The 23,214-nt window shown below is 41.4% G+C and overlaps 1 protein-coding gene across 2 annotated transcripts in view; it reads left to right on the plus strand.

Annotated features, from left to right (window-relative positions):
• Positions 1 to 6,044: 6,044 nt before the first annotated feature.
• The window catches only part of CLTC (clathrin heavy chain), a 52,446-nt gene continuing 35,276 nt past the window's right edge, over positions 6,045 to 23,214 (plus strand). Inside the window, exon 1 of one of the 2 annotated variants that reach the window (XM_054008515.1) lies at positions 6,045 to 6,284. In XM_054008515.1, the coding sequence (XP_053864490.1) occupies positions 6,243 to 6,284 (42 nt within the window). In that variant the 5' untranslated portion in view covers positions 6,045 to 6,242. The remainder of the gene's footprint in view (positions 6,285 to 23,214) is intronic. The other variant, XM_054008516.1, reaches the window with a different exon arrangement.

Here is a 23,214-nt window from a genome sequence, read left to right on the forward strand (position 1 = left end):
CAACAGGTTTGTTTCCTAATCCAAAGTGGAAAGCAGAAGATGGTCAGAACTGTAAATTAATGGAGATATCCTATCTCTTAGAACTGGAAGGGACCTTGAAAGGTCATCGAGTCCAGCCCCCTGCCTTCACTAGCAGGACCAAGTACTGATTTTGCCCCAGATCCCAAAGTGGCCCCTTCAAGGATTGAACTCACAACCCTAGGTTTAGCAGGCCAATGCTCAAACCACTGATTTATCAAGGAAGGAAATCTGGATAGAGCACACATTGGTGAACTTGTTGGCGAAATCTCTCTCTGAGAAGGAAAAATATTGATTGGGCTCTGCCATCCTTAGCAGCTTGAGGATAGGGATGCAATTTATTGACTAAGCTACTGAAACACATTCGAAATTGTTGGTTTGTGCTCTCATGCAATGACAAGGAGGAGACACTTGATTTATAAAGAAAATGGGCTAGAAAACATGTATGCCCTACAGGGGTTGAGATCGGCTTATGGAGACACATCTTCAGATTCCTGTCAGGCAAGCTAATGTCATTAAAAGGTCTGGAGAAGCTAGAATAGCAGCCCCATCCTGCCTGAAGTAGAAAAGAAAAATGCCATAGAGGAAGAGTGCCCCTCATAGGACTTTCTTCTATGGGTTTTTTGGTTTTGTTTTTTAAATAAGGACTTTTTTAATCTAAAGACATTGCAGGAGGTGAGCAGAGCAAAAGTCAAATGGAAGCTGGTGCTGGCCTGTCTAACTGTTACTGTATCATAGCTGCTGTGGAGAAGAGAAAATCTGGACATTTATTTTGTGCAGAATTACAATGTGGGGAACAGGTCCCATGAGAAGTGTTGGAGGGCTATGTGTGATCTGTGTGACGCACTGTGGCTATCCCTGAACTGGACAATGTGGACACTTTTTTTTTCTTGTGAAAGTTTCTTTTTCTCCCTCTCTTCATTCTGTCTCATAGGTTCATAGACAGAAAACGCCGAAGATGTAATTGAGGCTGTCTCTTCCAAGTATAATGGTCTGGTTCCCTGAGAGAGCATGTAACAATTTTCTTTTAATGTTTACATTTAAGGTAGGCTTGTACCACCTATGCAGTCCCATAGGGCCAGGTTAATGAAGGTATTGAAGTCCAACGTTTAGGCACCACTTAGATTCTTAAAACCACTGTGCAACTGCTGTCTAACCACCTAGGTACCAAAGTCTCTGGTGGGCAGGTATAAAGCTGCCTGAGTCCTGACGCCACTCCACAACTAACTAGTTGCTTGGAGCCTAGCACAAGCTAAAGACCCTGTGGCCACAAAGTGGGATTCTAAAACTGGTTGTTCCCCTACCTATCTTGGCAGCAGGTCCCAAACCCATAGGCATGCTCAGAGTACACCTATAGGGTTGGGTTCTGCACAAGAGGCAGGTGGTGTGTGGGTGTTCAGGGAATACCCAAAAGCCTGTTAGGGCACTCACCTGGGATGTGGCATAGGTACGTTTGAATCCCTACTCTACCTGCTTAGGCACAGGGCTTTGAACTCAAGTCTTCCATATCCCTGGTGGGGCTTGGCCACTGGGTTACAGTATCAGTCTCTTTTTCTGGACCAATAGGTATTTAATTATTTATACAAAGTGGAACAACTTTAAGCATAGAGATTCAAAGAGTCTTATTCCATAATACCTAATAGTCTGGCAGTTAGGGCATTCTCCAGGATCTGGGACATGCAAGTTCAAGTTCCTGCTCTACCTTGGGTAGAATGGGGATTTGAATCTCGGTCTCCTACCTCCCAGGCAAGTGTCCTAACCACCTAGCTATTAGATTTTAATGAAAAAAGGATGACCTGGCTCAAGCCCCTATCACCAGAAGTATCAGGGGGTAGCTGTATTAGTCTGTATCCACAAAAACAACAAGGAGTCCAGTGGCACCTTAAAGACTAACAGATTTATTTGGGCATAAGCTTTCGTGGGTAAAAAAACTCACTTCAGATGCATCTGAAGTGAGTTTTTTTACCCACGAAAGCTTATGCCCAAATAAATCTGTTAGTCTTCAAGGTGCCACTGGACTCCTTGTTGGTTTTTATCTCCAGAAGAGGATTCATGGCTGAGAATCCCAAGCAGAGGGAGGCACCTTCCTTCAGCCCCTCAGTAAGGTGCCTAAGACCTAGATCAATGGGAGTTAAGTGCCTACATAGCTTTGAGGATCTTGGCCTAAGCTCCACCCCCTTCCTCTGCATTTCACTTCTGGCTAGTGTAGGCGGCTCCTTGCTCAGCTTGCTGGCTTCTGGGACTCACTTTCTTAGGTGTCTAATTCTTTCCACACAATACAAGGAGAGCCTGTGTGCCTAACTCAGGACTGAATTCCACTAGGCAGCAGGACCCCTAAGAGGTAGTATTCCAATGCATAAGTACCTTTGTGAATCTAGCCCGTAGTGTAGACCTCTGCTCATAGCATTTACCCAGATCCCTCACCTGCCCCCAACGTACAGTATAGTTAATAGCAATCAACTTTCCTTGTTGTGGTGACTAGCTCACTCTTTCAGTAGGAATTATTTCTTCCACAACCACCTTTTGCTGACATTCATATTTGGGAGTGGAGGGGTGTTGCCAGAGGACAGGTGACCTCACAAAGTGTTGAAGTGGGATTGCCGTAGTCTGAGGAGTTTGCAGGAGATGATAATTCACAACCACTTTTTTCTATGTGTAAATGGTAAATAGTGGTGTCCTTTAGAGGTCTGTACTGGGACCAGTCCTATTCAACATATTCATAAATGATCTAGAAAAAGGGGTAAACAATGAGGTGGAAAAATTTTCAGATACTACAAAACTACTCAAGATAATTAAGTCCCAAGCAGACTGCGAAGAGCTACACAAGGATCTCACAAAACTGGATGACTGGCCAATAAAATGGTAGATGAAATTCAGTGTTGATAAATACAAAGTAATGCACATTGGAAAACATAATCCTAACTATACATATAAAATGATGCGGCCTAAATTAGCTATTACCACTCAAGAAAGAGATCTTGGAGTCATTGTGAATAGTTCTCTGAAAACATCCGCTCAATATGCAGTGGTAGTCAAAAAAGCAAACAATGTTAGGAATCATTAAGAAAGGGATAGATAATAAGACAGAAAATATCATATTGCCTCTATATAAACCTATGGTATGCCTACATCTTGAATACTGCGTGTAGATGTGGTTACCCCATCTTAATAAAACGTATATTGGAATTGGAAAAGGTTCAGAAAAGGGCAACAAAAATTATTAGGGGTATGGACTGGCTTCCATATGAGGATTGATTAATAAGATTGGGACTTTTCAGCTTGTGGGGATATGATGGAGGTCTATAAAATCATGACTGGTGTGGATAAAGTAAATAAGGAAGTGTTATTTACTCCTTCTCATAACACAAGAACTAGGGGTCACCAAATGAAATGAATAGGCAGCAGGTTTAAAACAAAGTATTTTTTCACACAACACAGTCAACCTGTGGAACTCCTTGCCAGAGGATGTTGTGAAGGCCAAGACTATAACAGGATTTAAAAAATAACTATATAAGGTAATGGAGGATAGGTCCATCAATGACCTGTTCTGTTCATTCCCTCTGGGCACCTGGCATTGGCCACTGTTGGAAGACAGGATACTGGGCTAGATGGACCTTTGGTCTGACCCAGTATGGCTGTTCTTACGAAGGGTACTAGTTGGTACCTCACATGTTTCTTTTCGTGTAGGGCTGCACAAGGGCTAGGGCTAACTCTGATGTTTGGACGGGGAAGCTGCTATTGGGTTAGTACAATGTACACAGTGTCCAATTATTCATATTGGTAAGGCTTTCAAGAAACAATAAATAATACTAACACTTTGTGTATGTGTAGCGCTGGCAATTGCCCAAGGATCTTAAAGTGCATTCATACACTCGTTCATTGGCTAAATCTCATAACAATGCAGGGTTCGTTATTATCAACTCCAAATGTTCAAAAATTATGAGCCAGCCCTCCTTAAAAAATAGGAGATTGATTTAAAATAAGATTTTAAAAAGTGTTTTTCTTTTCAATTTGCCTTCTGGATTTGAGCCTCTAGGATTAATATTTTCACGATTTTTTTCTGCAACCATGAGGTCCTGAAATTTAAATTAAAGAAAAAGAAAAACCTGAGATTTGTATGTAATTATGTGACTCCATGAGCTGTAACGTTAGTAAAAATATTAAATATTGCAAGTCTCATGAGAAAATCACAATGGTTGGTTACATTGAAGGGTCTGGCCGCCTAAGTATCTGGGCCTAGTTCCTCTGCTATTGCCACTGGCTGCATTAGAGTTACACCAGGAATTAATTTGCTCTTTTATGCTTGTTTTCATGTGTATGGTTTCCTAATTTTTTTTAAAGGGAGCCAACCTCAGGCAGTTTGTTGACCTGAAGAACATGATGTATAATCTGACTTTTAAATCCTGATTGACCTTTGCTTGAAGGGTCGGGATGGGAAGGGTTGAATTCTGGACTGATATGGGAAAAACTACAGCGAAAGGCAACAAAGATGATCAAGGGTATAGAACAGTTTCTACATGAGGAGAGACTAAAAAGAGTAGGGCTATTCATCTTAGAGAAAAGACGACGAAGGGGATATGATAAAGTCTATAAAATCATGAATGGTGTGGACAAAATGAACAAGGAAGTCTTTGTTCACCCTTTCCCACAATACAAAAAGCAGGGGGTCAACCAATGAAATTAATAGGCAGCATGTTTAATACAAACAAGAGGAAGTACTTTTTTACATAATGCACAATTAACCTCTGGAACTCGTTGCCTTGTGATGTGCAAAAGTATAACTGGATTCAAAGAAGAACTACCGGTAGGTAAGTTCATGGAGGATAGATTCACCAATGGCTATTAGCCAAGATGGTCTGATATGGAACACCATGCCCGGGGTGACCTTAAACCTCTGACTGTGAGAAGTCAGGAAGGGAAAATAGGTGGGTCTCTCAAAAATTGCACTATATTGTACACTCCCCTGAAGTTCTGCTACTTGTCACTGTTTGAGAATGGATACGGGGCTAGCAAGTATGGTAACTCTTCCGTCACTATTGCCAACTTGTGTGACAGTGTTTTTTATGGAGATGTGTGATTATGTGAGAATCTCTTTCCATTAAAAAAAAAAAAAGTAAATTGCTAACTCTCTGACTGATAACAAGCTTAAAAATATGAATCCTAAATGTTAAAAATCATCAAATAAAAAGAATCCCAAATATATTATTTAAAAAAAAAATTAATATAGCCTCTTATGATTTGGGGCCTGACTCATGAGTTTCTAATAATAGTTGGCAATAGTACAGGGTTTTGCACCATGTAGGATGTCCTGTTTTAGCATTGCATTTGATGCGGCTTCAATCTTTTGTTCAGGTGTGTATATGATGCCCTTCCTACACTGAGGAATAAATAAATAGATAAACACACTATACAGGGGGGTGATTACATGAGAGCAGGCTGCCCCTTAAGTGTTGGTGTTAATAAGGCTCTTTTGTGCTTCGAGGACCCTCCCACACTAGGACTTTTAATAGGCGCTTTGCTAAAGACCGGTGAGGCCCCGCTCCTCAAAGCCCCCTTACAGGAGATGGTCCAAGGTCACTGTTAGGCTAATAGCAGACCAGGGATTCGAACCCCGCGCCCTAGTGCACAGGCGCAGTACGCTGACCCCTAGACCACAGCGCTTCCCGTAGGTAGGCGCCCCTGGCGGAAGGGTGATGTGTGGTGGCCGTACGGTCACTGAGGGCTGAGATGTGACGGTGGCAGCCCAGCGGGATGGTCACCTTGCCCGGTGGCTCCCCCATCACGTGATCCCGGCGCCCGCCTTGGAGCGCGGAACGGAAATGACGCATCCGCACCCCAGTCGCATGATGTGGCAGAAAAAAAAAAGGCCGGGGGAGGGAAGAGTGATGAGTCATAAAATAGTCCCTTCCGGTAGGGGATCCCTCCGCCGTTCCCATTGGATACTCCGGGACCTCTTCACCGCCGTCCTCTGGATTCTTCCGCCTGGCCGGCGCTGTTAATGCGGGGTCCCGGCAGGTGAGGAGGCGGCTGCTCCCTCAGTTCGTGTATCACTCCGCCAGCAGGGGCCGTTTCCGGATCGAACGGCTCTCTCTCTCTCTCTCTCCCTTCCTGGCCCATTCCGCCATTGCGGTTCTGCGCCCCGGCCTCCCTTCACCCCCGGCACCCCTGAGGAGACTCCCCGGTCCGGTCTCGGGCTGGAGCCCCCACCCGCCGCCGCTGCCGCCATGGCTCAAATTCTGCCCATCCGTTTCCAGGAGCATCTCCAGGTAGGGGGGACGGGGCTTGGGGCGGGGGGCGCTGAGGGGCTGGTCGAGGGGCGCCCGCCTGTGGGGGTTACGGGCACCCGCAGGGCTCAGATCTTACCTTCGGGCGCCGGGAGCTGCCCTGTCTGCAGGGCTTGGCCTTCCGCCCCCCTCCTGTCAGGGCCCCAGCTCTCCCTCGGCTTCCAGGCGCACCTGCCGCGGGAGGAGCGTGGGAGGGCTGCCGCTGCCCCTGGGTACTGCTCACCCAGCCCCTGCCTCAGTCCATCCCCCTTTGGCACCAGCAACCCTGGGGCTCCAGAGGGCACCTTTCCCTGGAGCGTGAGAGTGGTGGGGGTGCCGGCCCTGACGACTACACAGCTGCCTTGACTCCCCACTGGCCCGGGGAATGGCTTTAGTGGCACACAGGGCTGCTGAATCTTCCCTTATCCCTCGTTAGTTTGTCCCTTCCTCTAAACAGTCTGTTAGCTACCGGTGGTCAGACCTCTCTCAAATAGGGTGTTTCTCTCAGGCCCTTATTGCCTTTTATTTTTCTTAAAGGTGGTACATGTTTTAGTGCCATAAAAATATAAAGGCCTGATTAAAGTCCAAGGTCCAGCATGTGCTTAAAGATCCCATGGAAACAGAGCAGTTTGGTTTTCTCCTTACTGTGATTCTGTTCTAGTGTCTCCTTTTCTCTCTGTGAAGTACAGTAGTGTACTTCAACCTGTTGTGTGGGCGAGGCTGGGTCTGGGCCTGGGCCTACAGTAGCACCTGCTGGGCGGTGCAGTGTCGTGGGAGGGGTAAACTGAGAAGATCCCTCTGTGCCTTAGTTCCTCTTTCCATATTAGGAGCAAGTCTCTCTCTGGGTTAAAACCAAGTGAAACTGCTAAACTTTGTTTTGCAGGAGCTTTACAAAATGGATGACATAATACAAGTTAACTTTGTATTACTGTCTATTTAGATGTGAGACATGGATGCCAGTGTTATCTTTCTATAGTGGTGATGTTAATGGTTGTGTAAGGTGTAATCTCACTTACTGCAGTAGTGGATTAATCTCATTTCCTTGCAGAGAACTAGCTTCTAATGTTGTGCCAGGAAGAACCATGCAATTAGAAATACCATGGAAGTTACAGCAGTATATAACTGTGGCAGTGTAGGCCGATAAATGCATAAGCTACAGTTTTTTCCTCCCTGTTAGTGTAGTGTCAAATGGTCTTTGATAAAAGTAACTTGTGGATTTCTGTCTGATAAGCAATAACTTGAGTGTACTAAAAAGTAACCTCTCTAGGTTAAAAGGTCTCTTAAAGAACAGAATAGCCTTAATATTCTTCAGAGATTATATGCTATACACAGCACATTATGTAGCCTAATGAACTGAAGTTTAGCATATGCCCTGGTACTGAAACACTAAGATCTAACAATTTCAAAACAAAACCCGTTTGGGAGTAACAAATGTAGGGAGGGGTCTAGGGGAATCCTGTTGTAATGGAAGGCTGACTGACTGCACCCCCAACGTTTGTCATGCAGTGATTTGTCTTCACGCCGAAGAACTTGTGAAGGAGACTGCACAAAATTATACTGTTCAACAAAATTTCTCAGATTTGCCTTGTATGGTGGTCTTTGTCTCTTAGCAATAACTGAGCTGGCACTATTATTAGCTTTCTGAAGCCTTGTGAAGTTTTTGTGGCGGGGTTTCCTCAGAATTTGGTTGTCCCTTAAATGGAAGGAAACTTCTAAGTCGGCACATGCAAGTTGGGGATATGGAAAGATTCAGTTGCTTAAAAAGAAATAGTATGGCTCAGTCAAACCTAGAACTGACTACATTTGTTTCATTTCTAGTTACCTTTTCAAAGGAACACTAGCAACTGAAGCCCTATCAGTTTAAGAATTGTCGCCAGGTCCCTCTAATCTGAGCTTTTACAGTCAGTTTCACTCTCCAAGTGATCTCTTACACAGCAAGAAAAACAAATGAGGAAACTGAGTAGACAAAGTGCACTCAAATTCCAAGTGAACCAGCTGAGAAATACTTTTTCTGATTTTTTTTTAATAGTCTATGGAAAAATAACTTAAGCCCTGTGCAAACTCATGAATTAAGTCAAGTAGCACTTAAATCATTGAGTGTACATCTTAATTTTACACTACAAGTATTTTAAAATACTCTTTGACCAATGGAATTGCCTTTCTAATTAAAGGCCAAAATGTCACTGTAAATGACTGGATTGCTTCAAACTCAATATGTAGTAAGGACTGTGGGGGGGGGGGGGGGGAAACCAGTTGGAATAACTTTTCTTATGTGCCAGGTAGATCAGCCTGTATTAAGCTATTGTAGAAAATGGATCTATAATATATTATTTAAGATGCAAACTATGCATGAGACCCACGGTCACACTATAGTGACAAATGAAACCTACCTGCTCATGTTAAGAACTCTTAACTGGGTTTCATGCCGGTATGCTACTCTAGAGCTGAACTGTTCAGTCCAAAAATTGATCCCTATCCTTAAATATATAGCTCCTACAGTTATACTTGCAAATTGCACTTGTGCATTCAGTTGAATAGCTAGCCATAGTATCTGGGTACACAAGGCTTCTTGTGTATCATCTTTCTGAGATACTATTAAATGGCTTCCTGTAGCTGTTTAACTTTCTCATTCTCCAACTTCAAACGTTATTGATCAGTCTAAACATCTTCCCAAAACTTAGTTAAGTTGCCCTGTATTGTGCTTTATATTGGGGATGTCTTATTCTACACTTCACAATAGGAGCCAAAACATCAGAGGGAACTCCTGAAACCTGTGGGGGTTTTTTTTAGTGTTAGCAAACTCTAGAAACAAAACTTCTTGAATTAAGTAAATTTGCTCCACACATTACCAGGTATGACCTTCAAGCAGTTTTAGTGGGGTACAGTCTCGCAGTGTCATATTTCACATACTAAGATACTTTTATTCATTTGAAAAATCAACTTTATGAATCCAAAAGCCAATTGATCTAAAAATATTTGGGGGAGGAGAGAGATTCTGGTTAAGATACAGTGGGAAGCATGTGCCTGGCAACAACCTTTGATAATAGACTAGCAAAATGCACTTGTAAAGCTTTAAAATATACAGCATGCTTGCCTTTATGGTGGCTGGCACTATGGATCTGGATAGAACAACCACCATCCAATTCAGAAGTAGCTTCAGACATGTCTAAAGATCAGTATGATAAACGTTCAGGTAAAACCTAATAATCATTTAGTCAGTAGCCAGTATCCCCATACACTGAGATTCTGAGTCTCCTTGGAGAATGAGCATTTTCTGAAAATTAAGGTGGCTGCCTCAGCTAGCCTATCTGACTAGCTGGTGTGGATGGGACAAGGCCATTGATTCCTTCTGAGGCAGTCCATTGTGAAAGGAGTACATCTTTTACAAGCCAAAAGCCACTTGGAGGACACTATAATCAAATTGTGATTAATACATTATAACTGACTTTCTGAGAGTACATATTATAGTTCAAAGTAAAGCCTTCATTATGGATGCAAAAATTGATTGGCTTAACAGTTCTTCCTTGAGAGATTGATATACAGATGGCAAGCATTAAGTTAATTTCATGGGTCTCCTAATACATAGGAGTTGCTTCACTAGCCTATATCTTGCATGCAGAAAATGTTCAAGTGTAGAAACCAACCAAGTGAAACATTGAGTTCAAGTATCGGGGGGTAGTCGTTTTAGTCTGGATCTGTAAAAAAAGTGATGGAGCCCTGTGGCACCTTATAGACTAACAGACATATGGGTGAACACTCACTTCATCAGATGCATGTGATTCTGAGTTCAGTATGCATCAGGACTCCTCTTAGCCCTGTTCCTGGAGCTCTAATGGACAGCTATCAAATAGCCCCCACAGTAGTGGGGTAAATGTATAGTATGTTATTTACAAATGAACTAACAACCTGTGTATACATACAGGTTATACTTTGACATACATATCTGAAGAGATTCAATGAGTAATCCTAAGACTTTCAATTGAACATCCTGTATTTCTGCCCTGTTGAAACTATTCAAATCCTCTTTCCTCCCCATCAAGCTCTTACTGATTTTTTTTTTTAGATGGCTAAAATCTTTTTTTAGATTAGATTCTTAAAAATTGCATTTGCTGTTAGAACTTCTGTAAATAGGATTGAACAAGCAATTTGATGGACCTTTAGGGTGAGAAGTATCAGGGGGTAGCCGTGTTAGTCTGTATCTACAAAAACAACAAGGAGTCTGGTGGCACCTTAAAGACTAACAGATTTATTTGGGCATAAGCTTTCGTGAGTAAAAACCTCACTTCTTCAGATGCATAGAGTGAAAGTGAGATCTTTCAAGAGTTCAGCCCTCAAAATACTGAGTGCTCCTGAAAATCTGGGTGCTAGTACTAGCACCCAATGTGGAATGACTAATATTAATGCCTCCCTTCCCTAGCCTGGATATGTAGTAGTAATCTAGTGAACTCCACACCAGTAGGTGTACTAGCTGCATTGCTTTAATACATCTTATAAAGGCTTGTGGTACTGGGGTCATTTCCTCCCAGAGGAGACTGTCAGAATAACAGCTCACTGTGAATTACCAAATGTTCCCATCAGTGGCTACTTGTATTACTGGGAGCGAGTTGGTTGGTTGGTCGGTCGGTTGCAGTCTCCTTTAGGACTACAGTGCTGTGAGCTGAAATAAATGGCTTAATGAGCATTTGAAGTGCACAGCCTAAATTCGTATGTGCTCTTTAGAGTATTTTAGATAAAAATAATTTTCAGAAATACCTCTGTGCAAAGGACTTCTACCAGAAGACAAAGGTAGAACTTTATTATCTGACAACATTCAACTCCTCTGAACTCTGGTGGGGAGGGTACCCAAAAATTAAGTAACAGAATGCTGTGGTCATTGGTCTAGGTACTTCGGTACTGTCAAACATGTGCACGCTGGCGGTGTCTGGCAATTCATTGAAGCATGTTCTGAAAGTGTAACTTTGTTTTCTAGCTATGCCAATGGATTAGCAACCAGAGACCATTAAATAGGAGTTGGGCTTTAAATGACCCTGAGATTTCAGTAGTAAAACCAATGATCAAATTGCATTATGATGCAAGTGTAAATTATTTGTACACAATATTTAAAATAAGCTTCTTGCAGTATTACTTCTGATTTATGTTGGTGACTAGGTAGATGAGCATGGCTCTACTATATACCAACAGGTTGCCTCTCCCAGTGTCTCAAGATGAATAGCTGTAGGAGCAAGGCTTTATATTTCTAAGACTTTATTACAGAATATACTGTGCACCTCATTCAATATTTAATCTAAAATTGAACTGTCAACACTCTGCCTAATCTTATTTGCAGAGTAAAAACAAATAAAGTGTAGTGGGTCTCAAAGTAATTAGTCAGTGAGGTTTGTAACAGATCTAGCAGAAATTAGAAAATAGTGTGTGTGTGTGGGGGGGGGGGGGGGGCGCGCGATATGTTCATCAAAGCTTTCTTAAATGGCATGTGCCCTTGTTACCATTCATAGAGGAACTGTGATTGGTTTCAGTTATTGACTAACATGATGTCTACAAAGGAAAGTGAAATAATTAGACCTTTCTTAGTGAATGTTCCTCTTCTAGATATTGGGTTAGTAATGTAAAGGACATGCTGTGATAATAGTACTCAACACTTTAATACTGGTATTAATAAGTCAAATTACTTGGAGGATTGACCTGTGTGTAATTTATTTAAATAATTCAGAACTACTGGCCCAAAGAGAATTGCAGTTAACAGATACTATTTTAACAAGTTTACTTTTCATCTTTATTTACTGAGTCTTTAAGCAAATTGGTCCAACTATATAGCATTATTTTCAAGTAATGCAACTGACTGAGGACACTGCATTGTATATTACTGCTGTCAGGTTTTTTGCTACAAAACTGAAAATTGGGGCTGAAACTAAGGTTGTGGGTGGGGTTTTTTCTTCTAATTTAAGCATAATTAGAACTTGTGGTGGTCTCTCCCCAGATGTGAACTTGCTCTTCACTTTTAAGCACCATAATACTTCGTTTTCAGAATCACTCAACTTTGTAGGTTATCTCTAAGTAACATTGGACAAGTATGAATATTGACTTATTTGGGAAGAGCATTTTACACCACTATTGAATATGGGGGATGATTTTCCCTCTCACTCCCCCCCTTTCATTACTTTAGCAGGTGGATTTATAAGTAGATGAATTAAGCACCAAAAAATAGAGCCTAAGTGCTTGCATGTTTCTGATGTAACGCTATTGCATTACCCATTAATGTCTTAAAGCAAAGTTTTGAAAGTTGCCAAAACCTTTGGAGACTAAGCTATACAAAATATTGTAAACTGCCTTATAATAGAGTAATGTAGCAAAACTGTGCTTGTTCTAAATAGGTGAATGTCTAGCAATGCAGCTGGGAAGGAAGCCTACAGTTCAGTGTGGAGTTTTTCAGATGGAAAGTTGAGTAATAGTGGTAGAGGACTAAACTTGTTCTCAGTGTGCCTATGTGAATTTCAAATGACCTATACCCTCTGTATGTACTGAAACAAGCTGGATAAGCTCCAGCTGAAATGCCATCCCTGTTGCCTTGCATATTGAGATGGTGCTATAAGAGTGGAGCAATAATTACTATAGTAGCATGATCTAGATCTTGACTTTGAATTTCCTGTTTTGCCATCTTATTTGGGATCTCAAGCTTGTACTGTAGCTGTATGAACTTAAGGGACTTAGGGGAGCCTTGAAAGTGACCAGAATAGAGCTGAGTCATGTAAATGGTTACTTCACAGCTGTCTCCACACTGTTGGAATCTTGGAAATAACACTTTAAATATTTAGCTTTTTAGCTAATACAGCCTACCAACATATTAACTTGGAATTTGGATGAGTTACTTGAGTCCTGATACATAATTAAATTAGTTTTGTGGTCTGATAACAGTCCTTTCTGATTTGCTGAGGCAGATCATAGATATCCTAGCACAAGGAAGCTTCAGCTGTTAGCAGGTTTTCTGAGAGTGCTCTTAAGACTTTTAAAATTCTGTGATTGTTGTGTGTTTCTCTCTCCCCCCCTCCCCCCCCCATTGACTTGCCCAAATGCAGTTTCTAGTGGAGAAGCAGCAAATGCAACACAGGACTGTCCATTCTGTATGACTAAAACTTAGTGTATGAGTCAGTGGTGTGTTTGAAAAATGTGACATTATGCTTCCAAAACAGTTTCTAACTGTACTGGTAACAGACAACAGTGTAGCACCTTACTCTTAAAACAAGGATTGCTCCAAAGCTACATTCTGGCAAATGCCACCACAGATAATTAAACATTCTGTAACATAAGGGAGTAAAGCTGAACCTCTCAACTCAAGCAGCACAAGATAAACTAGTGCCAGCAAGTCTTCCTTAAGCCTGTCCCTTGTATTTTCAGTGTTGTGGTCTAATCTACGATGTGAATTGGCTATATGACACTTAGAATAATTAGTCAGGGTAACACTGTTTCCTTAGGAAAATTAAAATCTTAACAACCCCTCTAAAACAAATTATTACAAATCTTTCAGTTCCCAGGGCTGTCTGGCTTCCTAGTCCTGTAAATAAACCAGTTTTTTGGGGGGTGAGGGGGATTTCTCAGCTGTAAGAACAATGGCTTATATCCTGTTGTTCAGTGTTAAAGCTAGGAAATACTGCATTCTCAGCATTTTTATGCCCTGGGGAGCAGGGAAAGCTTGATTGAAAGCTCAGCAAATTCTGTCATAAAGCATACTTTTCAGGAAGGATGCAACAGTTACTGCTGTCAGCACATTTTTCATCAGGTTTCATACATTTACTCTAATAAAAATGAGGGGTATTTTTTGTGTGGGGTAAAATATTTAAGATACTTGCACGGTCCATCACAGTAAAGGCTGTCATACTTATTACTACTGAATAGTTTTCACTTACCATGGCTGTTACTCTTACAATAGTGCATTCAGATGAAGCCATAATCTAAAATTAATTGCTTTAGGTACACCAGGCAATTTAGCTGACCTCTCCAACCTTCAGTTCTGTTTTTAAAAACTTGAACTTAGCTTCAGACTGGATGCAGAACAGCAGTTGCTCTTGCCAGAACTTTATGAAGCCGCATTACAACTTTATGATGCTTTGTTTCTATAACTACTTCATGAAATAAATAATCATTGGTTATACTTTCAGAGTTGGCAAGATGTCCTGTAAAATTTAAGCTGTGAAGTAATTTTTCACATCCCTATTTAGTTTCTGAAGAGACTATCTAATGACTAAATTAGGCTAATCTTCATTCTTTTCCTAATGCTTCCCCTGGAAGCTAAAAAACAAATGCAACAGATTTGAGTCTTCCAGTGTAGTGTAATTCTACCTTCCCTGGTGGAATATTACCTTCACATTAAGTTTACTATTTTTCAAGGTAACTTCAAATACTGTCTCAGCCTCTGAATTTACCTGCTGACAAATGGGCAATGACCCTGAATCTACACAAAGTGAACTTTTTCTCGTTTTATAACCATAATCTCCAGAGTTGCTTATAACAATAGTGGGTTAAGTTTCAGTGTAGATTTGGCAGGTATTTTTAAAAATCAGGAAAATCCCTTCTAGGGATATTCAATAATCAATTGAACAAGTGGGGGGAGGGATAGCTCAGTGGTTTGAGCATTGGCCTGCTAAACCCAAGGTTGTGAGTTCAATCCTTGAGGGGGCCGTTTAGGGGTCTGGGGCAAAAATCTGTCTGGGGATTAGTCCTGCTTTGGGCAGGGGGTTGGATTAGATGACCTCCTGAGGTCCCTTCCAACCCTGATATTCTATGATTCTAAGTGTATCTTGTTGCAGGTTACAGTTTTAATGTTAGTCACCAGCAGGGGTCTAACTTCATGGAAAGTAGGACTGAAATAAGTTTTTTCCCTACTAGAAAGCACTGTGTATACCTGAAGAGCTCTATGTAAGCTTAAAAGTTTGTCTTTCACCAACAGAAGCTGGTCCCCCATAAAAGATATTACCTCAACCATCTTTTCTCATGTGTGTCCCTTGTAATTTGGATAGGCACTTTGCACCCACTAACGTGGGCATCCATGTTAAGTTCCAAGGTAGACTGAATTGGAAACTTTCTTGAAGAAAGACAAGTTGACTTCTCAATTTAATAATGAAGTTGGTACTCTTAATCATAAGATTGCAGCTTCAGTTATTTATGACAGAAGCTGCATTGTGACTGGTCAATAGCTAGATACTCTGCCCTGGAGGTCCCCATTTTTAAATGGGGACTAGAGAAAACTCTCTCAGGGGTCTTACTGAAAACTAAGGCCAGGTCTACACTACAGACCTATATCAGTATTACTGACACCTTTCCTTCCCCCCCCTCCCCACACACACAGTGTAGAGATTCTCCCGTCAACATTGCTACCACCTCTTGCGTGGATTAACTATGCTGATGGGAGAAGCTTTCTCATTGGTGTAGTAGCATCTTCATCTACAGCAGCACAACTGCAGTGCTATATGTGAAGACAGGGCCAGAGATCCATTCACTCTTTATGTCCACCTCCTTTTCACATTGTGTTAATAACTTGTGTTGTGCTGAACTAAAGTGTGAAGAAAAGGTTCCTGATCTGCCCCCAAATTCAACTTTAAAATCCAACCATCAGACCAAGGCTGGCGTAATCATTTTTGCATCATAGTTGTTCCTTTAAAATAGGATTTTCTTTTGGGTCATCTTGTAGTGATTAAAATTTGTCCCAGCCCACATAAGATTAAATCTTTGACTCAGTGTAGGCAGTAACACGTTCTGTGTGCGAGAAGCTGTGTGACTGCATGTTTTGAAGAGGTTTAGCAGTTTAGAGACAAGGTGGATGAAGTAAAATCTCTTATTGGACCAACTTCTGTTGGTGAGAGACAAGCTTTTGAGTCTCTCAGAGCTCTTCTTCAGGTCTGTGAAGAGCTCTGTGTGCCTTGAAAGCTTGTCTCTCAACAACAGAAGTTGGTCCAATAAGAGATTCTCACCCACTTTGTCTCTGAACTTGGAGCAGAAGTTGGAGGAAGTTTCAAGCTGGCATTGCCAAGCAAACTGGAGGTCAGCTTATGAAGGCTTTTAATGTGGTGAGCTCACTTGGTACCAGATTAGCCTAAAAAATCTTCTAGAAAGCGGGCCTACCTCTATGGGGTTGATAGTTGTGTTGGTCCAGCTAAGAATAGTCTGCCTACACACCATGTACTAGGGAAGCTTGTAGTCTGCTTCATCAGGCCTTATGACCTTCTGGCTCTTCCTGTTCACTGGTTGCAAACTGGACTCAGTCTCACTCTCCCCCACTACTAAGGGCTTGTCTCCACTTACTGGGGGATAGATGCCTGTTAATTGATCCACTGGGGGTTGATTTTAGCAGGTCTAATGAAGACCCCCTAAATCGACCACCGATCGCTCTCCTGTCGACTCTGGTACTCCATCAGAATGAGAAGCATGAGGTGAGTTGATGGGAGAGAAACTGTCCTGTCGACCCAGTGCGGTGTACTTAGATTGACTTACTGTGGTCTTCACTGCAGTGTTGACTGCTGCCGCTCCCCCATTGAGACTGCCTGTGCCTCTCACTGAGCTGGAGTACAGGAGTCCGAGTGCTCGGGGATCGATTTTTATTGCATCTAGACTAGATACGATAAATCAATTCCCACTGGATCGATCGCTGCCCTCTGATCTGGCCGGTAATGAAGACCTACCCTTAAAGCATTTGAAAGGGTGCCTTTGGCTTTGCCATCTACCAATAAGTTCTACTGACATAGCAATATTAAGATCTCTAATATTTACTATCCCAATACAGTTCTTATGGAAACAAGTGTCCTACCTGGCCTACGTGAGTTTGTTGATACTGGAACATATAGGAATGTTCTGAAGGCTGTGAAGTTAGTCCCTAGCTACTATTGGTTAGGCAGACCTAGGCAAAGCTGGCTTTTCTTCCCCTCATATTCATCACCTCTAGAATTAGAGTAGCTGGAACTCCATGTTGACTATACAGAAGTACGGCATAGGCTAAAAGCTGGCTAGGGATGACCCTAACATACTAGTCTGTCAATGAACCTTCATTGTTTTTAGATGCATTCACCATCAGAGCTTGAATGTTCCTCCTCACGATCTATGGGAAAATACCAATAGAATCAAACAAACTAGTTACACTCTGAGCTGCCATGGTGAACATCTAAAGCTTGGACAAGTTTTGTGTAATAGCTGAACTTCAAAGATTCCAGTTCTAAACCAACAGAACTAGGCTCCAGCTTGACAGTTAAATTGCTACTTATGTCTGCTGTTAACCAACCTAAATGCAATCTGATAACACTCGTATCTTGTGGCACCAGCATTGAAAACACTAGTACATGAAGCACTACTTCTGGCAGATGGTACAGTTTGGCATGATTATTTAAGGTAAATCTGCCTGGATATTGTGGCGGTTAAGCCCCGACTTCACTGGGATGACAGACTACCATCTGTCAAGACTTAACCATTACAAATAGAATAACTCAGAATTTAAAAACAAGTAAACTTTTTTGAGTTTAGGGCCATAGTCTATCCAGACAGGGGTAACCTTAAGACCAGTGCAGAAAGACACATCTGACTTTAATTGAATTAAATGCAGTGAAGCTTGATGTCTACATTTGGTAGATGTGAACAGCAGTGCATTTGTCTAATCTCAGATTTCAGTTAACCTGAAAATATTCCTGTTCATCTTCTTTTCAATCCTACTGAAGTAAAGGTGCATCTCTTCAGGCAGAGGTGAAATACAGGTCAAGTTCCCAAAAGTAATCACGTTCACTATCTGGGAAGTGCTTTAGGCAAGTACCATAACAAAGTTCTTGTTCATGCTGCAAGCAATTGCAACGCTCAATTAGAGTATGAGTGCTGCGGTTCTACTGATCATAACACCATAGTTGTGGTAGTCTAGCTCAGGAGTAGTGTGGGGTGCATGGGAGGAAACATCCTGTCTTCTTCACCTAAGAGAAGACTTTTCAAATAAAAGCTCTGCAGACAATTGAAGATAACAAATGAATTGCAACCTTAGCACATACCTGTAGTAAGGGAGTGGTATATCTTAGGTGTGTAAATGTGAATGGCTACTTAGGAAGGTGTGGCTTTTACAGTAGTATTTGCACTTAGTCGTGTGTCTAAGGTAAATCATGCAGTGAGTATGACACTCCCTCTTCAGGTGGAATGTTTCAACTTAATCGCTATACTCCTTGCTCATGTGGAACACTTCAGGTCCAAGACACTATATCATGTCCTTCTAATGTGGGGGGAGGGAGAAGCCTTTGGAGTGAACTCGTGTTCACTTTTGGATTAACACACAACCTTGGTGATCTGGGAAGCTTGACAAGTTGACTTGTATCACTTTTTCCTACCCAGGTGATACAACTCTGTAAAACAATTTGCATAGGCCACTCCAGCTGTCTAACAGTTCTTTGGTAACAAGCAAGAATATTGACTTGGAAAATCAATCTTAAAAGCAATTAAAGTTTTGTGTATGCGGTCTCCTACAGACTGAGGGACAAAAGGTTATGAAACTAAAATGCTGGAAAAATAATATTCAGAAGGAACTTTTATATTTCATGTTAAATACACAGACACAAACTTGCTTAAGCTTTCATTTTGACCCTCCAGTTACTCAAGATAAAAATAACTACTAAATTTCTTTATGCGGAGTGACTTGACATATGAAATAATTCAGACTACTGTAACTCAAATAGATTGTTAGAAATTCAACTTTTCCCTTGCCTTTCTGGGAAAGGACAATCTGAAATTGAACAGAAAGTTACTCAGCACATAGATTCAGGGAATTCCTAGCTTGGATCCCACAGCAATGTAACTACCATACTAGGGTGAAACTGTACAATGTCTGCTTGAGGTCTGCCTTATAGTTCCTACAGTAAATGTAACCTTGACACTTTTGCACACCGTTGAGTTCATACAGCCATTTTGAACCTTGTTATATAATTTAGCAGCAAGGATAGCCTAACTGGAGACCTGGGCTCTCGATAAAATCATGAAACTTAAAAAAAAAAAAAAAAAAAAAAGTGGGATTCTAAATAAGCATCTACTTTTATTTAGTGTCTCTTCCAGACTATGGGAAATGTTTGCTCAAGGTTTTAAAATTATCAGGTCATGATCTACCATCTCAGTTCTTGGGCAGGACTTGCTCTTTGTAGAGTGAGTGGGAAGAAAAGTGATTGAGCAGACTCAAGCTTCCATGAGAGCATGACTGGAGCACTGACTTGAGGTCAGGAATTGTACCAATTTTTGCCTCAATGCCAGAGTCAGAGCTGAGAAGATAAATAACATGTTTCACTGTTCATGGAAACTGCACCTGTATTCCTCCTCATTGGTCCACCAAGGGTGCACACTCTAGGCTCCAGGCTCCTTAATCATCACTTTTCTTGGGCAGAGACCTGTATCTCTCCCCCTCTTGACCAGGAGTGTGTGTGTGGTAGTTTTTTTTTTTGTTCAGTTTCATGTCCACACTGGTATCCACAGCTAGACAGACTGCCAAGACAGGCCAGTACCTGCACTTTGCTTTCTCTTTGAAAGCTATGAATAATGTAATTGCCAGTAGTGTTAAGTTACCACACAGCTCTCTCTAAGCAAGCACACTTTTCTTAAAGTGAAAACCTCTTAAAACCAAAAGAGAATATGTGCCTGATGATAAGCTTATCAGAGGTCAGTCCCCAACTCCGGTAGTAGTGAGTCCTTCAAACCTCAACAGGGTTTTCCTGTGGTAACAAGCTCATAGGTGTGCTAGTTCTTCATAACAGCTTTATATAGCCTGAGCCTTTGAGCTTGAGACTCCAGGAATAGGTAATCAGCAGATAGTGGTCCTCTCTTCAGGCTATATGTTCAAAAGGTTCATGGGTTTTTTGTGGTTTTTGCATAACTGGAAGTCAGGAATTTGTATTCACCGTTCCCTAGAGATTCTCCAGGCAACCACTTGACATTGTCCCAGAAGTACATTCTTGTCTGCCACGCTCTTTCAATGAAGTCCTTTAAAGTTCATTACACTTCACAGGGTTTACTTCCCATCTCCCCCTCCCTGAGAAGTTGCATGCAATCCCAGCCCACAATAAGACTTGAACTCTGCATTTAATCTAAAAATACTTGAAAAAAAAATTAAGTTTAAGGATCTTGCAGAAAATTTCCATTTGTCACAACATGCCCAATTTGCTAGCCTATAAAGTGAGTATTGATATCTTTTACACATACTTGAGCAGCATCTCATCACTTGTTCTGTCCCAAATGTTGCTTGGTTTTGTGGCCCCTGCATAAACAGAAGTCTAGTAATGACTATAGTAAGCCAAATTGCAATGTTGTCTCTCCTATGCTGAATACACCATGGCTTGCAGTGTGAAATACAAATACAGTAAGTTACTGTTATCAGCTCAAGCATTCAGGAGAAGTTTATGGGATGCTTGAGCAGAGTAGGGTTCACTGAGCTACAGTATTACTCTAGTAGTGGCTAGTCTCTTGTTCCTTGGATTAGCTGTGGCTGTCTAGTGTAAACATAGGGCACTTAGCTCTTTGGAGAGGAAGAGTGGCTTGCATTGTCCAACAGTGACTGGAAGGGTAGAGTGGAACTTCAATAGAATTAAAATGAGATTAAATGACTTGGTACATTGTACAACTTAATGTGAGTAAGGACAGACAGAGGAACTCCATCTCTGTCCCCAAGGAGCCCAGTTTAAACTAGACATGGCACAGTCAACACAAGTGAAAGCTTGGTTAACTTGCCAATTGGATGGTGCCCTTTTAGTAACTTTTTTATAAGTAGACCTAGACTTTCAAACTGCATATAAACCTTGGTGCAGATGTGAACACATGCATGTGGAAAAGCTGACTTGCACACTTTTGCTTACGTAAGTTTGAAAATCTGGGCCATAGCAGATGATCATCCTCATTTAGGAAGTAATGATGGGTTTGTTGGGAGGGAAATATGGAGGAAGTAGTAAGCCTTTGTGACTTAAGTGACTGTTGCCTTGAGTAGGTCCATAGCGGTTTGGGGTAAGCCTTAGGTTTCTGACTCCAATTCTGATCCACTAGATCAGAGGCACTCCACCTTTCCAGACTACTAGATCCCTTGCAGGAGTCTGATTTGTCTTTTATCTCTTCTTCTCCCCCCCCCCCCATGTCACCTCATTTAAAGTACTTGCTCATGAAATCAGACATAAAAATACACAAGTGTCAGTACACTATTACTGAAATTGCTTGTTCTCATTTTTACAATATAATATCAATTGGAATATACACTGAAAAGTGCAATATAAACAAGTCCTTGTCTGTATGATATTTTAGTTTATACTGACTTCACTAGTGCTTTTTATATAGCCTGTTGTAAAACTAGGCAAATATCTAGATGAATTGATGTACCCCCAGAAGACCCCTGCATACTTCTAGGGGTAGGTGATACCTGTAGTTGAGAACCACTGCACTAGATCATACAGATTCTTTCTAAAAGTTGTTTTTAAGGCATCCTCCATTCTGATCTGGCACCCTGTATGTTGGTTGCTTCTATAAACTCCTTTCACAGTGCTGTGGGAAAACGAAGGTTGAGCAGAATGGCACAGTGACACACCCTCTTTATCAGAGCGTGCAAGAGAAGACTGTAATGGAATTGCTAAGGTGGAGCTCTTCATAGTCTGCTCCAAGTATAACTGATAAGAGGCTGTTAGAACACCAACATTTTACTCAAATTTAACATGTGGTTGCCAGAACACTGTTCTTCAAAAGTAGCTTTGTTTAAAGACCAAACTCTTTCAAGGAGCCACATGTTTGACCTATTCACTTTAGAACTAAATATGCTTTGGTTACTAAGCATTGTCTAATCTTAAATGAAATCAAAGTTCAGAACTTTAAGTGGTAGAAGACCACTCATCTTCCCACAACTTTATTGTGATACTAATGAAAATCAATTGCAATCCTATAGCTTCATCCAAAGATCTAAGCTTTACAAAATCGCTCATCCCTGGTAGGTAGCTACACTATATTCCATTCTACCAGTGAAGAAACTGAGGCACAAAAGTTGTCATTTATCCTAAAAGTCAGTGTGTTAAAAACAGGAGCTGAACTTGGGTCTCAATGCCATTATTTTAATACCTTGACCTCCAGAAAAATATTTGTACTACCAAGCTTCACTGGCTAAACTTTGACTTTAGTTTTAAGCATTTAAAATTAAACCAGGCATACTCACTTCAAACACTTGAACTGAACTTTTTTCCCCTAAGCTCCTACTTCTAAAGTAAGCTTTTAATCAAATTTCTCAAGAGAGGCAGATCTGGAAGGGGTGGCTACCTGGCTCAGTAAATTCATGCAGTAGTAGGCAGTGTTATATGTGCTCCACCCTTGCCCTTCTGGGAAGTGTTAACTGCACTACTTAATCCACTATCCTGACTTTGTTTTTTATGTAGCCCTTCTTAAACACTTAATATTGTAAGAATCACTAAGTGTAAGCTTACATTCTAATCTAACCAGTACAGAAGTGGTTAAGACCAATGAGAGAACTGCATCTAACATACGTACGTTTATAGTTAATGGTCTAAAATGCAAAATGGTGTTTAGGTAGTCAAGTGCAGAAATCAAATCCTTAGCCTGTTCTCTAGAAACTAGTTTTAAGATTTATTCAGTATTCAAGCCTCAGCCACATCAGAACAAAAATGACTCGGATGCAGCTAAGTTGTCTAACACACTGCTCTCAATTCCTAGATTAAGCCATTCACTCTGGCTTCAGTGTGTACCTTTTGGAAGAGAACTACCAGAAACTTACATGGATGACACAAATCCCAGCTTGAGGGGAGATACCTGTGCTTGAGCAGTGTGTTTGAGTTAGTGCACTAAAAATAGAAGTGTAGCCATGGCAGCATGAACAACCAGAGGGGCTGACCATTCAAAGTACTTGCCTGTGGTCTCGGACGGAATTGTACTTGAGCAGCTAACCCCTCCTAACACTATG

This window comes from Malaclemys terrapin, chromosome 18 (genome assembly GCF_027887155.1).
Source record: "Malaclemys terrapin pileata isolate rMalTer1 chromosome 18, rMalTer1.hap1, whole genome shotgun sequence".
Lineage (NCBI taxonomy): Eukaryota > Metazoa > Chordata > Testudines > Emydidae > Malaclemys > Malaclemys terrapin.